We start from the raw sequence: 13,524 nt of genomic DNA, 5'->3' as shown, positions 1-13,524 counted from the left end.
AGCATCCGCCTCCCATGGCCCGTGTGATTGGCTGCTCTGTCCGTTTACAAAACGGACTGGAATCACTGCTGGAATCAGAACTTGCACCATTAATATAAAGTCCTTTTCCTGGGATGCCTGGGGCCTCAGTCGGTTAAGGGTCTGCCTTAGGGTCAAGTCATGATCTTAGGGTCCAGGATCAAGCCCAAGGTCAGGCTCCCTGCTCAGCAGGACATCTGATTCTCCCTCTCCCTCTGTCCCTCTGCTTGTTCATGCTCTACCTCTCTCTCTCAAATAAATAAATAAAACCTTTAAATTAATTAACTCATTAATTAAAGTCCTTTTCCCTTTGGAAGCCAGGTCAGCTTTTCTCCTGAAAATTCCTTCCACCAAACAAACCATTCCCAAATATCTTTTGTACTGTATGTAGGACATTGCATCAGAGCCCAAAATGGACCTTCAGAACACACAGCGACACAGAACGGCCCTGTCATGGGAGGGAACGTTTCATTCTCTCCCCTACCAGATGCCTCGGAAAACAATGGGAGAGTAAAAGAGCCATCCCTTTGCTCGCTCGCCGTTCTAAACATCAACTCTACATGGGATCTCCTCTGAAGACCTTCTTAGGAGAATAGCCCTCCTTCGTCCTCCCTCGCTCTGGAGCAGTGTTCCCGGCACGGCCGCCGCGAGAGCTAGTCCTCGAGGTCTGCAGCACCGCATTCAAAGAGGCTGCGGTAAGCACCGGGCATTCTGGACCGTGGTCAGGGGCACAGTAAGCCGTGAGCCTACAGTGTCACTGGCATTCCTGGCATGAGGGAAGGCTCAAGGTGCCCAGAAACGCGTCGTCCATTTCCATACATGAAGATTCACCCAGGGAGACTGACCAGATCATTGACTCGGACACGCAGAACAAAACCCGGGGCAGAAAACCAACACTCCCCGTACCCCCAGACCAAAGGGCATTTTCCAATTCTGTCCCAAACAGGCCCTTCAAGCCTAGTGGTTCGGAAGCTCCTTAGGAAAGACAATCAGACAAGTGAAAATCCCCTCTGTCCCCGTCAAAATAAGAGGCAGACACCCCTGTTCTGGGTGTCTGCCCAGCAGATCCCTTCTGCTGGGACCTACATCCTAAGGAGCCACCCCCGGGGCCTCATCCTGGGGTCGCCCGCTGGAAAGAAAATGAAACCTGAAGGTCAGAGAACTAGGACCCAATCCCAGCACCAAGCATCTTACCGTACTCTTCCTAACCCCTCTAAGCCTCAGTCTTTCCATCTGTGAGATGGGAGGTGCAAAGGCTTGCCTACCAAGGAGTCGGCGAGTTTCCAGGGAGTACTTGTAACTGCACGTAGAGGGTTCCAGAGGTTGCCAGGGGCTCAAAGTAGGCTGTCGGCACAAAGGGGGAGCACAGGGCAGTGTTGGGGGGAAGGAACTGTTCTACGAGCTGTCATCAGAACCCAAACCTAGACTGATACATCAAAACAAAAACTCCATTTCACTGTATAATCGTTTTTCATTAAATTAGAAAAGAGAAAGCACCCGATCTGTTTTATAAACATTCCCCTCCTGCCCGTTCAACTGCCCACGTGGAAACCAATACTAGTCCCATGTAGAGAGGGAGTATCCTTGCATTTTCTGAACCATAATCATAGGACCGAGCGAACAGATGAAAATGAAAGAAATAAAACGCCCAGTTAACAGGCGCCCCCGCACTGGACAGCCAGCAGCAAGTGAACGTCACGAGACCCTGACCAGCTTCCTTATTTCTTCACACCACACACACACAGACCACTCGAAAGACAGACTGACCCTGACGTTTCACACACCTGCGCCTCGTCCACAGCTCAGGGCCTCACACCTACAGGGGAGTCACCTGCTTACCAGCTGCAGAAGCCAAGAACAAACAAAAAAGTCATTTAACATGTGAACAGGAGTGTTTCCATGAGAACTGCACCCCTTTTCACTTCCTGCCCTAAATATTTAAATAGTGCTTGTGGCAGACGTGTTGGAGAGAGCGAGAATTAAAAGAAAAAACTCCCTTCTTCCTTCGACAAACTGTTTCCAGCCGGCAGAAAAGTGCACGGATTGTTTCTGCTTCTTCATGTTCTGTCCTCCTACCAACCAAGATCAAAACGAAGTCCAGCCGGACCCACATTCGTGAAGGTCAGTTTCGAGTAATGTAGAAACAGCTGCCGGGTGCTTTTCTGCGGAGCCGAGAGTTATCTGCCGCGAATTCAGCTGTTTGCTTTCTCAGGAAATGGAACATCTTGTCAGTAGAGATAAGACAGGCTCTTGGTTAACTGAGCCTCCCTGGGCCTGCGTCTACGGATTCAAATTTTTTCCGCCCATTTCTTAAGGTTTTTTGTTTTGTTTTGTTTTCTGCCTCTTCACACATAAAGACTCTTAGAGCAGCAGTAGTCACACATAGCCAGGCATATCTCAAATACATGCCACCCAAAGCCAAAGGCTTATTTTTTTTTTTTTAAAGATTTTATTTATTCATTTGACAGAGAGAGATCACAAGTAGGCAGAGAGACAGGCAGAGAGAGAGAGAGAGGAGGAAGCAGGCTCCCTGCCGATCAGAGAGCCCGATGCGGGACTCAATCCCAGGACCCTGGAATCATGACCTGTGCTGAAGGCAGAGCCTTCAGAGGCCCACTGAGCCCCCCAGGCACCCGGCCAAAGGCTTATTTTTCATGTGAGTCACATTGAGTTACGTTTAGCTATAAACACCATTTCATAGGGAATTTTTAAGTTCTAAGGTAAGTCTCCAAGAGATGGTGGTGACAGAACCCTTCTGACGGCAGCATGTATGAGGACGGCTCACTAACGCCAGGCCTCTGTCAAGCTACTCCTCTTCGCCCATGTTCCCAACTTTCAAAAATAAAAAGGGTGAGTAACTGCATTCACAAACTGGGTAACATCGCCTGCCTGGGGCGGGGGGCCAGGAACAACACCAGCTCAGAGCGCAGCCGTTATCATCACGTAAAAGGGAAAATAACTGCTCTAGAGCTCTCCAGTACGTCACCCCGGGTGAGCCCCTGGCCCCACGTCCCCACCTAACTGCGGATGTCCCACTCTGCTCTCACCTTCTGCGTGGAAAGCCAGGGACTCTGCACGTCTGTGCACTTCGGGGCCCACAGAAATGCCTGCACGCGGGCCACGATGGGACCCAGCATGCCACGGAGCAAAGCAGAAAGCCGAGTCCGGAAAACGGAGCACACCTCCCACACCGACGAGTGGGCGCTACCGAGGACGATCTTGGTCACCAGATACAAACCCAGATTGGTTTTTAAAAAGGAGAGCTGCGAGACGCAGAGACGCACGGCGGAGCTTAGCCCCGAGAGGAAGCCGTCTCAAAACCTTTTACTCCGCACACGTTCCTTCCGAGTCTGACACACATCTCCTGTGTCCACAGACAGCGGCATCACAGTTGCACCCAACGCATCCGGCTCCGTGGCTGAGCCCGCCGCCCGTCCCCGCCCTTGCACAGAAGCCCACGGCCTTCCACGCGCCCCGTCCTTCTGCACGGGGCCATCGGCACCGGACGCTGGGGGAGCCGGGGCGGAAGGAGGAGACTGGCAAAGCCTCAGCCAGAAGAAAGGACGGAGCAGGCTTTGTGCAGTCGGGGAGAGGCAGGCTGCTCACCACCGCACGCCCCACAGAACCAAGAGCTGTGGACAGAAGAGCGAAGAAGGATGTGTGCTTTTGTGGCGGAAAGGATGCTTTGATTAAAAAATAAACAATCAGGCTATTGAGGTGACAAAGCAGCCGGCTCCTGCCCCAGCTGCTCTCTCCTCAGCTCCGAGCGGGCTCCCTGGTGAATGAAGGGTATGCGCAGGCGAAGCAGAAGACGGGACAAGGGTGAAGGAGAGACACTCACCCATCTCAAAACTAGAGGCAGAGGCTAGCTTTGACTCTGGATTCTCCAAGGAACATTTTCATGAGAGGCTGACCGTGTGCTTTGGAAAATGAGATTTTCATTTCTTTAGCAAGAGAAGGTCCTTTTATAGGAATGGTCTTAAATGTGGGGGCTGTTCGAGCAGGTTCCCAAGCTGGCTTCCCTATAACTAAAAAATGGCATAAGACAAACATCTTTCACTCACACCAGACCTTGGTGGCACCCCCTGAACAAAAGGAGGTCCTGAAATCACAGAGAAAGGCAGAGGGAGGAACCCAAAGATGGAACCATATGGAACAGAACCAAACCGCTCAGCTACCTGGGACAAGGCTGCCTGATGCACTAACGGCACTTTGACTAGAAGCAACGCTGAATCGTCTCATGGATGGGGGTGCCATAATTCCCACTGTGTTCAGCTCTGATAACAGTGTCAAGGATAATGAAAAACTATGTGCCATAAAACAGCTTTTTGCACCAAAAAGACACGGACACGAAGGTGGAGCGGGGCATGAAGCTCAAGTGACCGATGGGGAGGGTGCGGGTGAAGAAAGGGAAAGGTGAGACACCCACTGCCACGGGGATCCCGCCCATTGCTGCTGTGGAAATATGGCAGCATCACAGAATGTGGCTCGGAACAAGGAGCATACGTGCAGATCCCAGTACCTTTGTTGACCCTGGTTTTCATTAACAAATCCTTCACTGTCTCAATCTGAAGAGAACTGTGACTCAGGCCAAGGCAACCTGTACAGAAAGACCTGGTCTTGGGTCTTAACTGGGAAAAGGAGACTCCTCATTCTACCCAACAATTTTATGATGCTAGCAAGGAGCAAAACCTCAGATTTCCTTGAGCTGTGTGTGACCTTTAGGTGCCAACCTGAACTATACAAATAAAAAGAGAACAAGTGGCAAGGCTGGGCCACAAGTAAGGTCTCCAGGGGATCTTCGCTGTGCGTTGCATCGTTATTTGGAACAAGGTACTTGGTGTGACCATGACCAAGCAAGATCCGGACAGCGGAGAAAGAGAAACAGGGTAGCATACACCTTTCAGAGGTGACTGTGGTTCTCCCCGAGCTTTCTGAAGACCGGGGGTATGAATTTTGAGAACCTGGCAGCAGCATTCTTGGTGAGGACGCTGGGGACAGAAGGCTGAGTAGACAAGATGGAGGGACCTCACAGGTAGACAAAGCCACACTTACTCCAAAATGAGAAGACCACACTTACATTGCGTTGTCTGTATACACTGCCACGCAATTTCCAATCACGTGGGGAACCGCGCAGCTTAACCCTCCCAACCGAGTGCTTGAGACAGTGTGAATGATGTCTGGACCCCCAGTGTCCCGCATAAGATGGTACCCAGGAGACTCCACGGAGGCACAGAGGAAGCAGAGGAGAAATATGCACCTTAACCCTAACCCTAGCCGAAATACCACTGCTCCGTCGGGCAGCGATTCCTCCTCGTCCCACCTCCCCAGTTCCGCGCCTTCCTCCGCTCCCGCCCTTCTGCCCGCTCCGGATTACAGCGGGCGCTGCAACTGGGAATTCTAGCGGGAAGGAGTAGCCAAGGACCACCGTCCCACCTCATCGGAAGAACTGCCCTCCCTAGAACCCCGCCAGCGGCGCCGGGTCTCCCTGACCTGGGGGGTCGCCTCGGGCCGACGAGCGAGCGGCTCTCACGGAGGCGTCGAGGCCAGACGCACAGTCGCTCTCGGCGGTCCGGGGGAGGCCCCAGAGACCCCACAGGGACCCCGGCCCAGCCCGCGCCGAGCAGGCTCCCCTGACCAGGACGACCTATGCGTGGCCCTCAGCCCCGGAGTGGGGGGGGCGCGCCCCTCCCCCAGCGGGCCTCTCACCAGCGGTCCCCCAACCCGGCCGCGCTGCCCACCAGGCCGCGGGCACATGCGAGCAAGGAATTCGGGGCGACGGGTCCGCACGACGCCGCTCGCCTCGCGGTCTCTTTGTTTGGGGCCACGGAGCCCAGGGGCAGCCGGGCCGGGAGGAGGCCGGGGGCCACGCGCCGCCCCTCTCCTCGACCCGGGCCGCCCGCGGCCCTCACTTTCCACCGCGGTCAGCACCGTTCTTCTCACGCGTCTGCTCCGCAATCCCGGCCTCCGAGCGACGCGCCGCAGAACGCCCGCGACCCGCCGGGCCGCTCGGGGGCGGGTTCGGGCTCGGCCCCGCGTCCCTCCGCCTCAGTCGCCGAAGGAAAATGTCCGTCTGCGGGCGAGGCCGGGGGAGGCGGAGGCCACGGGCGGGCCACGCAGGCAGGAGTCCGCGGCGCGGAGCGGGGGGGCCACGGCCGCCGCTTCCCCCGTCGCCGCCGACCGGGTCCAGCGCCCCCGGGACCCTGCCCCGCGGCCACACGCACGCGCGGGGCGCGCCCTCCCCAGGCCGCCGGGGCCGACGCGGGCGGAAGTCCTCGCGGGGAGGGGCGCCCGGGAGGAAACTGAGGCAGGGCGCGGCGGCGAGGTCCCGGCGGCGCCCCGGGCAGGGCAGAGACCCCGCGAAGCCCCCCGCGGCCCCAGCGAGCGCCTCCCACCGCGCCCCGACCCCCGCCCCCTCGCGCACCCTGGCGCCCCACCCCCCCCCCGCGCGCCCAGGAACCTCCTCCCCGCCCCCGCCCCTCCTCTTCCTCCTCCCCCAATGAGAAGCCCCCTCCCCCAGCCGAGGGAGCCCCCCGTTCCCTCCCCCTCTAAGAAGCCCCCACCCCGCCCCCTCACTCACTAGAAAGCCTCCTCCCCCACCCCTTCCTTCGCCGAGCAGCCCCCTCCCCCCGCCCCTTGCTGGCCGAGCAGCCCCCCTCCCCCGCCTCCTCAACCGCCAGGCCCCCTCCCCAGACACCCCCACTCGCCGACAGGACCCTTTCCCCGGAACCCCCCGCGAGAAGCCCCTCCCGCGACCCCCCGCCGACAAGCCCCCTCCCCCCGCCCCGTGCCTCGCCGAGCAGCCCCCACCCTCGCCCCCACCTCAGGCGCCTCCTCCCCCACTCCCAGACCCCCTCCCTCGCCGAGACGCCCCTTCCCCGCCTTCGCAGCTCACCCCCGACGCCCGCGCCCCCTCCCCCACCCCCACTCACCGAGAAGCCCCGGAAGCGGCCGGGCGCGGGGCGCGGGCGCGGCGCGCGGCGGCAGCAGCAGCAGCAGCAGCAGGAGCGCGGGCAGCGGCCCCATGTCGGCGGGCGGGCGGGCGGCGCTCAGGGCCTGGCGGGCGGCGGGGGCGGCGGGACCGACTCGCGAGCACCGCTCCTCCCCGCGCAGCCCGCGCCGCCGCCGCTTCAGCACCGGACAGCGCCGCCGGCCCCGCCCCCGCCAGGCCCCGCCCCGCCCGGGCCCCGCCCCGCCGCCGAGCGCCCGCCGGCCCCGCCCACGGCTCGGCCCGCCCCGCCCGCGGCCGCGCAGGCTCCCCCCACCGCCCCCCGCGCGCCCTGCTCCCTCCACCCCTGCGGGACGCGCAGAGTTAAGCCGCGCGCGCGGCGAAGATGGGAAGGCCCAGCCCTTCTCGGCTCGGCCCGTGGGCAGGTGCGCGCCCGCGCGGTCCCCCGGCGCGTCGCGAGCACTCGGGGCCTGGACGTGGGGCTGCGCCGCGGGGCCAGACGCCGCTTCTCGGGCGACCGGAGGGCTGTCGCGCGCCGCGGTCCGTGCGCGGGCCCACGGAAAAGCGGCCCGGAGCGGGGTCCGGGGGTGTGGGGTCCCCAACCTCAGGAGGAGGCGGTGGGCCTCGGGCCGGGGGATCCGTCCCTCCGAGCTCGGGGCTCCGCTCGGCGAGATCAGGGTCCACGGCAGGGCCGCGGTCCCGGGGGTCCCTCCCTGGTATGGGGTCCCTCCCTGGCAGGTCCCGGGGTCCTTGAGGGGCGCTGGCGACTTTGCGGACCTCCCGGGGAGACCCCTGCTTCCCAGAGACCCGGCAGGGCTTCAGGGGTCCTGGGAGGGGCGCGCGGGAGGCCTCAGAGGGGCCGTGTGTGCGAAGAGAGAACGTGAGTGCTCCGTGCTGAGTGCGGAGAGGTGGGGGGTCAGCTGTGAGCTGTGAGTGACCTGGGGGTGAGTGTGGCTGTCCTGTGCCCGCGCCTTGGCGGCCCGATCGCCTCCCTCATCACCGTCCTCCCGTGTGCCCCTGCCGGGGTGCCCCAGTCCCCACCTGCTTCCTTCAGCACTGGGCAGTGGCCTGGACCCCCATCCCCGCCCATATGGGTCCAGTGGCCTAGGTCAGCTCTCCTTCCTGCGGCATCACCTTGGAGATCTCTCTCTGCTGCTCTCATCAGCCAGCCTTCCCATGTCCTCGCCCTCCTTGCCAGTCACCATCCCCATAAGGCTGGCCTGTGCAGACTTCGGGTGCACAGGTGAGGGGGTTACGGCTCAACCCAGCCCATCTACAGTTGAGACTAAATATTGGCCCTGAGGCCTCAGCGTCCACCTCCTTGCTGACGCCTGTCCTCCCCGCCGGTCCACATGAAGTGGAAAACTGCCCTGAGAAAAGGGAAACGGAAATCCCCGTACCAGAAATACTGAGGGGTACCTGGGTGGCTTAGTTTAGTGTCTGACTTCTGATCTGGGCTCAGCTCATGACCTCGGGGCCACAAGATCCAGCCCCAAGGGGGGCTCCACGCTCAGCGGAGAGACCCTCCAGTCTCTCTCCCCATCCCTCCAGCCCTCCCCCAAGGCACACACTCAAGCTCTCCTTATAAAACACATAAATTTTTTTTAAAAAATTTTAAAAAGAAGAAATACTGGGAAGAAGTACAAACCCCACAAAGATGCGGACAGTATCACCACACGACTCTGCTGCACCGCGAGATCTCGGCTCTGCTGCGATGGCGGGAGCCGCTAGAGGCAGAGAAGACGGACACACGGGACGGACGGAGGAAGAGCAGGGCCGGGGTCCAGGGCTCAGTGTGAGGTAACCCAGCTTTCTGATGTCTAAGAAGGCTGTGCATGGCTCTTTCTGGAGGTCGGGCCAGGCAGAGAGGAATCCCCAGGGCATGACCCAGACGCACAAGGAGACATGCACGTGTGTGTCCTTGTGTTTGGGTGTATTGCCTGTGTGTGGACACGTGCACTTGTGTATGCTGTGTGTGCATGAGCCTGTGTGTGGGGCGAGGGTAGGTCTGGAGGCTGTACACGGCACCTGTATGCACCCGTCTGCCACGGGTACAGCATCTAACATTCCAACGTGTGCTTCTCCGAGTCCGTTAGACGGTGGGTGTCCCTCTGTGGCTTTGCTATGAAATCACGTAAGTTGTTGTCACCCTTCTCAATGGCATGCGTCCCTCACGTGCTAAGGTGGGCTCTGTACACGAAGCAGTCTTACAGTTCATGTAAGAACATGTTTGCCTTCATAGGTCAAGCTCATCCAAGGAGACTTTCAAGGTCAGACGCAGCTCTCCATCCTCGTCTTTCTCCAAGAACTTCCCATGAGTCTGAGGTGAGTGGGGTGGAAGTCCCAGGGAGGACACAGGGCTCGGTTCCGACACAGCGCGTGTCAGCTGCATGGCCTTGAATGTCACCGAGCAGTGACAGATCAAACTATCGACCAACCTGATAGTTCCGACGCACTGGCCCGTGCTCTGGGAAATATCAGAGTTGACGTGGCAGAAGAGCTGTGATGCCTGTTGGGACCGGGAAGTACCCCGGTGAGGTGGCCTGCTGTGGGGGAGTAGGGGATGGTGAGCACCAGAGGACGTGGCTCGGTCACCAGTCCGCAGGGCTCGCAGCTCCCTTGCCCGGTCTGGCCCCGTCCTTCAGGGGACACCAGGTGTTCTGTGGGCCAGGCCGGGCATGCCCACCGGTGCCCACGCGATGAGGGATCGCTTTCTCAGGGAGGAGAGATTTGCGGCGAGATTCAGGGTGAGCACAGACAGCTTTTGCACATTCTGTGTGAACAAAGGCACATGGATATGTGGTCACGAGCGTCCTCCAATTACTAGACAAACAGCGTGGCCCTCGCTGAGCGGCACCCTACTGTGGTGTGCTGTGATGGAATTACTGACTCAAACATCAGACCTGCCAGGTCGGCCACTTTCAACCGGCTCGCTGTCGCCATTTAAACACAGCTCGCTGCCCGGGGGTCTACTCAGGTGGGAGTCATCCGCTGGTCCGCTTGCCCCCGAGGGGGAGAGCAGCTGCCTGGCCCCCGAGAGGAGGCTCTGTGGGCCGGCAGTGAACCCTGGCTGCCCCCACTGCTGCCGATGAGGCACCCGCAGCCTTCAGTCACCGAGAGGCCACCTGCCCCTGCTGAGGTCTTGTTCCAAGGACACCTGCGTCCTCTCACGTCCGCAGCACAGCTCTCTGGCCCCAAACAGGGACAGTCCCAGCAGGGACTATATTGCTCCTAGATCCCCAAACTCTGAAGAATTAGGCTGAGCCTGTTGGACGCTGTGTTATTGGCCTTTTGCCAGTCAGCAGAGACCAAAGGGTCAGGAGGTACAGCTGACCCTGCATATGGGGGGAGCTGGTGGTGTCCGCAGGCTTCCCTGTGGCCGGCAGCCCTCCCGTCTGCCATCGTGACCTCCCAGCAAACACGTGTCCGTCAAGATGTGCACCAGCGTATCCTCGGCTTGTACAAGCCCAGGCAGATGCTCTGTCCTGGACTGTGAGTCGTCAGAGTGCCATAGGCCGGATGTGTTCAGAGCTGGCCTCTGGGGACTGCGTGTTGGTTCCTGAAGCCCTGGGTCACCCCTGGCCTGCATCTGTCTTCCTTGGCTCTGCAGGCTCCTGGCCTCCTGTGCATCCCTGGGCTTTGCCGGGTTTGCTGCATGGCTCTCCGGTGCTCTGCTCACAGGCTTGCAACTGTGGCCTCAGGTTCTTTATTACTCAGAAGCAGTCACGAGTGTTAGTAACGAGAGAAACGTTATAAAGCTCTGGCAACTTTATAAAGCTCTGGCAAGGACAGGGGCCGATGGGGTCACCCCCACTGTACAGGACCAAGCTGAGGTGATGCGAACCATCTTCCCAAGATCCTACAGCCAGGTCAAGCGGCACGATCAGAGTTAAAAGCCATGAATCTCGTGTAGTCCAACACCCCACCTCAGCCCTTCCTGGTTCACCATCTGACGGTTTGCTGAGAAAGCTCTGGAAGCCAGTCCTTGTGACAGCATCTGGGCTTCTCCAGAGCAGGGCTCAGCCTGATAGTTCTGACGCACTGGCCCGTGGCCCACAGGACACGGACTGGGTGCTGTGTGGGGTGGTGACGCCGGAGACATCACAAGGGGCCCCCATGTTTAAGTCAGTGTTGTTTCTTCCACTTCGAGTCAGAAGGAAAAACATGCCTTTAGCCAACTTGACCGAAAGTTAAGCTTTGTCGAAAGTCACATTCTCCCCACAGGCTGGCTCATCAGTCCATTTCTGGAAGACGTCCCTAGCCTATGGTGCTTTCCCAGAGTGTTCTAGATGGACAAGTGACACAAGGACCTGGCTGAAAAAAGTCTCCTAGTAAAGCAGCAGAAGATGAAGCCAGCCTTGGACACCGCCTCACCTTCTCCCACCACCAGCGTTCCCCAGGTTACCAGCCAGCATTCAGGCCCCGGGACCCACAGGGACCACTGTGGCAAAGAGAAAGTCTAACCTGCCCAGAACCAAGTCCTTCAGACCAGGGCCACAGACAGCCTGCGCGTCCTGTCCGTTCTCTGGCCAGCTCCGCTCCAGGCCGGGTTGGAAGCCAAGCGTCTGCAACCCGGTATGTCTTAAATGTGCCCACTTGAGTCCTCGGGCCACTTTCAATTAGAGTGACTCTGAGTGGTGCCATTTGGATTTCAGAACTCGGGTTCCCACAAAGCAAGATTCCACTGGTTCACTTGCAACGAGAGAGCCTCCTCATTTACACTGTGTTTCAGCCTGAAGACGACAGAAGACCCTACACGTCCCAACTAAGGAATCTGCAGTCTCTGACGGGGATGAGGTAAGACCGCATGGACTGATGGGTTAGTCCCAAATCAGAATTCAAATGAGGTTCACTGGCAGAGCCAAACCGACACAGCCTTCCATCAGATTCGGACTCTAGTTCCCAACAGGTAACATCTGAAGACCATGTAGCTGTGGGGAGGAGGTAGACAGGAAATCCCAGTGACCGCCATGCCCTCACGCAACACTTGAAGACGTTAACAACGCCCTTCCGGGCGCCACCGCAGTGGCCTCACCCTGTGTAAATCTCAGGGGGTTAGCCTCATTTCCAGCTACAGACTCTGCAGCGCACAGGAGGGTTGTCAAGAAACGTACTCTGAAAGAAGAAAGGGGACATATTTCCGAAGCGTTTCATGTCTGATACCTCACTGATGTGAGATGAGCGGCTTCGTCCAGATTATAGAGGTAAAGTGAGGCTCAGAGAGCTTCATAACTTGCCCAAACCTCACAAATAAGAGGGCCAAGAGATGGTCCTTTGAAAAGATGAAGAAAATTAATAAACCCCTAGCCAGACTCAAAACAGAAAGAGAATTTAAGTAAACTAAATCACAAACGGAAACGGAGAAATAACAACCAACACCGCAGAGAAACCAACCACGGTAAGATTATCGAGAAAATTACACACTGACATACTGAACAACCTAGGAGAAATGGATAAATCCCTAGAAACACAACCTAGCAAAATTGAAGCAGGAAGAAATAAAAATTGGGACAGACAGGATTACCAGCAATGAAATTCAATCAGCATAAAATTCCCAACAAGTACAGGCCCAAGACCTGATGGCTTCATGGGCAAATTCTATCAGACATTTGTTTTTATTTTTTCAGATTTTTTATTTATTCCTTGCCCGAGAGAGAGACAGAGCACAAGCAGAGGGAGGAGTAGAGGGAGAGGGATAAGCAGACTTGCCACGTAGTGGAATCCTAACATGGGGGTCAATTAAGGACCCCAAGGTCATGACCCAAGCAGAAGTCAGACGCCCAACTGACTGAGCCACCCAGGTGCCCCAGAATTCTACCCAACATTTAAAGAATTAATATCTGTTCTTCTCAGACTATTCCAAAAATTATAAGAGGAATGGAAACTTTAAAAATTCATTCTATGAGATGAGCATTATCCTGTAACAAAACCCGATAAAGACACCACAGAGAGAGAGAATTATAGGCCAGTATCTCTGATGAACATAGATGCAAAAATCTTTAACAAAATACTAGCCAACCAAATCCAGCAATGTTAAAAAAAAAAAAAAATCATTCACCAAAATCAACTGGAGTTTATTCTCCGGATACAAGGAAGATTCGATGCTCGTTAATCAATCTGTGGTAACACCACAGCAACAAGAGAAAGGACAAAAGTCACGTGATCATTTTTTAAAAAAGAGTGTATTTAGAGAGAAAGAGAAAGAGAGAAAGAGAAAGCACACGAGCAGGGGGTGGCAGGCAGAGGGAGACCCAAGCTCCCCGCTGAGCAGGGGGCCCGACACAGGACTCGATCCCTGGACCCCGGGATCATGACCTGAACCGAAGGCAGACACTCAATCGACTGAGCCCCCCAAGTGTCCCCATATGATCATTAAAATAGATGCAGAACAAACATTTGACAAAGTACAACACTATTCCTGGTAAAATCCCTTAATGGAGCAGGTCCAGAGGGAACACACCTCAGCGTCACACAGGCCATCCATGATGAACCCAGAGCCAACGTCAGCCTCGGTGGGGAAAACGGAGAATGATCCCCCTACGGTCAGGAACAAGACG

At 57.3% G+C, this 13,524-nt stretch overlaps 1 protein-coding gene across 3 annotated transcripts in view; it reads right to left on the bottom strand.

Annotated features, from left to right (window-relative positions):
• Positions 1–7,179, bottom strand: part of PTPRN2 (protein tyrosine phosphatase receptor type N2) — a 684,967-nt gene extending 677,788 nt beyond the window's left edge. For all 3 annotated transcript variants that reach the window (XM_082692928.1, XM_082692930.1, XM_082692929.1), the window contains exon 1: positions 6,951–7,179. In XM_082692928.1, the coding sequence (XP_082549054.1) occupies positions 6,951–7,044 (94 nt within the window). In that variant the 5' untranslated portion in view covers positions 7,045–7,179. The remainder of the gene's footprint in view (positions 1–6,950) is intronic.
• Positions 7,180–13,524: the final 6,345 nt, after the last annotated feature.

The sequence above is a fragment of the Mustela nivalis genome, assembly GCF_964662115.1.
Source record: "Mustela nivalis genome assembly, chromosome: 12".
In the NCBI taxonomy this organism is placed as follows: domain Eukaryota; kingdom Metazoa; phylum Chordata; class Mammalia; order Carnivora; family Mustelidae; genus Mustela; species Mustela nivalis.
Note: the sequence above shows the minus strand (reverse complement) of the source record. Positions and strands in the feature narration are given on the sequence as shown.